The sequence below is a fragment of the Alexandromys fortis genome, unplaced genomic scaffold (assembly GCF_014885135.2).
Source record: "Alexandromys fortis isolate MF-2015 unplaced genomic scaffold, M_Fortis_MF-2015_v1.1 scaffold_176, whole genome shotgun sequence".
In the NCBI taxonomy this organism is placed as follows: Eukaryota; Metazoa; Chordata; class Mammalia; order Rodentia; family Cricetidae; genus Alexandromys; species Alexandromys fortis.
In genome coordinates this window covers 176,366-179,923 of record NW_026068070.1, presented here as the reverse complement: position 1 = coordinate 179,923, position 3,558 = coordinate 176,366, and the positions used below count along the sequence as shown (strand labels likewise).

Below are 3,558 nucleotides of genomic sequence, written 5' to 3'. Positions count from 1 at the left end.
CTCCACCAGCTAGGACATAGGACATAGGACAGCCACCCGAGTGGCTAAAGAGCAGGTAGCTGAGCCGGGCGGTGGTGGCGTTGCTGTTAATCCCAGCACTCTGGGGCAGAGGCAGGCAGATCTCTAAGATTGAGGCCAGCCTGGTCTACAGAGTGAATTCCAGGTCAGCCAGGGCTACACAGAGAAATCCTGTCTCAAAAACAAACAAACAAAAGAGTAGGAAGGGAAGGACAGCTTTCCAGTGGCGCGGGCCCTCCGGCCGCGGGAGTTCAGGAGCAGATGAGCTGGCGTCCCTTGCAGCTGGACATTCTGTCTTCACCGCAGCGTCCTCATCATTCCCAAACTGGCAGCTTTTGTTTGGGGGTGATGACGTCAGAAGGGACTAAGGCACAGCTGTCCTTCCTGGGCGATAGCCTTCGAGTGGGGAAGAGATGTTAGTAGGGTCTGATCAAGCTTGACAGTGATGTACTCAATTTATGATTCTAGTCGATAGGGAAGCTACTTTCCTGCATGGCAAGGGATAGCAGGCAAAAGAACTGTCCCTGGGGCCAGGCTGCCTGTGTTGTGTGTTTTGGGGTTCTCTGGGCTGCAGGTCTATCTGTGGAGAAATGGAGATCCTACTGTGTGTCCACAGGATCGTGTGAGGACGAAAATGAGTCGATGGCATGGAGTGCATAGAACACAGCGTGTGCCGTGCACCACGTGACCATTGCTCCATGGGATCAGTGCTGCTCGTAAGCAACCAAACCAGACGCTGTGAGGCTATGAAATTGGTGTTATTTCTTCCTTTAACAGATGCCTTCGCGAGGAAACTGGAGTCCAGAAGAGTTGCAGAGTGAGTAATGCCCAGACCTGGACCTAGAAGCTGAATCGTGTTCTCCTACTCCCAGTTCTGACGAGAAATCAGAGAATTCACACAAGGCCCCCTAAAGCCAGGGCACTGTCTTAGACTCCTCAGGACCCTGGAGAAGGGAGACAGAGGATTTAGAATTGCCCTCAAAAGGGAAGAAAAGCATGGAGAACTAGAAAAAGGGGGAGAAAGGTGCCACAGACCACTCTGAAGGTGGAACACTGCATGTGAGGATCCGTCCCTCGCCAGTGGGTTGCTTCCCTTCACCAGGGCTGACTGACCCTGGGTCTACCTCCTGACAGAAACTGGACACGAGCTTCTGAGTTCAGAGCTGCCTGGCCTGGCACCACTGCAGAAGAGCCCTGTTTGGAAGGCTGGTGATAAAGGCCTGCCCTACAGACTCCAGTGGAAGGCCCCCAAGGAAATCCATCGGGAAGCCTAGGCCTGGGCTTTACCACCCAGGGCTGAGGAGTAGGATGGGGGATGGGCCCGTAACAGAAAGAGCCCTGGGTGTCCTCTTTCGGCCCCATGGAGTCCTCATCCATCCCCCAGTCATCAGGAAACGCATCCACTTTGGGAAGAGCCCTTCAAACACCAGGTCCCTCTACTGCCAGCGGGATCCCCGAGTTGGGACTGCAGGACGTGGCTTCAGAATCCGTGGCCCTCTTCTTTATGCTCCTGCTGGACCTTACTGCTGTGGCTGGCAACGCTGCCGTGATGGCTGTTATTGCCAAGACACCTGCCCTCCGAAAATTTGTTTTCGTCTTCCATCTCTGTCTGGTGGACCTACTGGCTGCTCTGACCCTCATGCCCCTGGCCATGCTCTCCAGCTCCGCTCTCTTTGACCACGCCCTCTTCGGGGAGGTGGCCTGCCGCCTCTACTTGTTCCTGAGCGTTTGCTTTGTCAGCCTGGCCATCCTTTCGGTGTCTGCCATTAACGTGGAGCGCTACTACTATGTGGTCCACCCCATGCGCTACGAGGTACGCATGACCCTGGGGCTGGTGGCCTCCGTGCTAGTGGGCGTGTGGATAAAGGCCCTGGCCATGGCTTCTGTGCCAGTGTTGGGCAGGGTCTCCTGGGAGGAAGGCGCTCCCAGCGTTAACCCAGGCTGTTCTCTCCAATGGAACCATAGTGTCTACTGCCAGCTTTTTGTGGTGGTCTTTGCTGTTCTTTACTTCTTGGTGCCCTTGATCCTGATCTTTGTGGTTTACTGCAGCATGTTCCGAGTGGCTCGTGTGGCGGCCATGCAACACGGGCCTCTGCCCACGTGGATGGAGACACCCCGGCAACGCTCTGAGTCTCTCAGTAGCCGCTCTACTATGGTCACCAGCTCCGGGGCTCACCAGACCACTCCACACCGGACGTTTGGGGGTGGAAAGGCAGCAGTGGTCCTTCTGGCTGTAGGAGGCCAGTTCCTGCTCTGTTGGTTACCCTACTTCTCTTTCCATCTTTACGTGGCCCTGAGCGCTCAGCCCATTTCGACAGGACAGGTGGAGAACGTGGTGACGTGGATCGGCTACTTTTGCTTCACTTCCAACCCTTTTTTCTATGGATGTCTCAACCGTCAGATCCGGGGCGAGCTTAGCAAACAGTTTGTCTGCTTCTTCAAGGCAGCTCCAGAGGAGGAGCTGAGGCTGCCTAGTCGGGAGGGCTCTATTGAGGAGAATTTCCTGCAGTTCCTCCAGGGGACCTCGGAGAACTGGGTTTCCAGGCCCCTACCTAGCCCTAAGCGGGAGCCACCACCTGCTGTTGACTTTCGAATCCCAGGCCAGATTGCTGAGGAGACCTCGGAGTTCCTGGAGCAGCAACTTACCAGCGACATCATCATGTCAGACAGCTACCTCCGTCCCGCCCCCTCACAAAAGCTGGAGTCCTGATGGACACTTGGAGGGAAATAAGGCTTGGGGCTGGTTTACGATCTTAAGGACTGCCTTTTCCAGCCGGCTGGGGTTTGGGCTGGGGTCTCTGGACTTAGCTTTTGCTTGGTGTTTCCTGGGTCAGGACCAGAGTCAACAGGATGGACATGTGGCAAAAGCTTTGGACTTGGCTGTGCTCTTTGACTATTGGGGGAGGGAACCTGGGTTTGGTGAGACGATGATGCTCTCATCATCTCTCACAAAGGTGAGGTGACACCTTTCTACCAGTGAACTTCTCATGCCTCAGGAGACAGGGAAACTTCCTAAGGGCAGGTGTTGGAGCAGCAGGCTAGGAGCTGGGGACCACTGAGGTTTACTTCTCTCTGGTGTAATAGTTCAGGGTAATACTTACACTAAAACAAGGTAAGGGAGTGGCCCACATCTTCTCACTTACTAGGCTAGAAAAAGAACAAAACTGTAGCCAAGTGTCACCATGAGTTAACAGATTCCTTTTTAAAGTTAAATGTCTAAGATTTCTCTTAAAGTGAGCAGACCAGTAGGGTGAACTCTTTTCTGGATTTTGCCAGCGGCGCAAGAAAAAATTGCAGTAAGGGTAGTGGGGGAGAAGACAGGAAAACTCTCTGCAGCTCTCTCCTGTTCTCTTCCCTGCATGGAGGGGATGGGGTCTGGGTCCTGATCTCAGCACAGACAAACATGAGACAGGCTGCCCCTTTCCTCCCTGCCTTTTGAGTAGCTAGACTACCTGGGGGATCAGAGAGCTGAGGGTGGATACAGAAAGGCCAGGTAAGTTACTCTGATCAATAATACTGCCAATCTTTTCTTTCCAGGAC

At 54.1% G+C, this 3,558-nt stretch overlaps 1 protein-coding gene across 1 annotated transcript; it reads left to right on the top strand.

The window, feature by feature from the left end:
* Positions 1-1,363: 1,363 nt before the first annotated feature.
* Gpr61 (G protein-coupled receptor 61) lies at positions 1,364-2,771 on the top strand. Its single transcript, XM_050120997.1, has one exon. It carries the CDS (start codon positions 1,379-1,381, stop codon positions 2,726-2,728), a length of 1,350 nt encoding a protein of 449 aa, XP_049976954.1. The 5' UTR covers positions 1,364-1,378; the 3' UTR covers positions 2,729-2,771.
* Positions 2,772-3,558: the final 787 nt, after the last annotated feature.

Excerpts from the sequence above, each read along its gene's own strand:
- Gpr61 (XM_050120997.1), top strand. The coding sequence starts at position 1,379 with ATGGAGTCCTCATCCATCCCCCAGTCATCAGGAAACGCATCCACTTTG.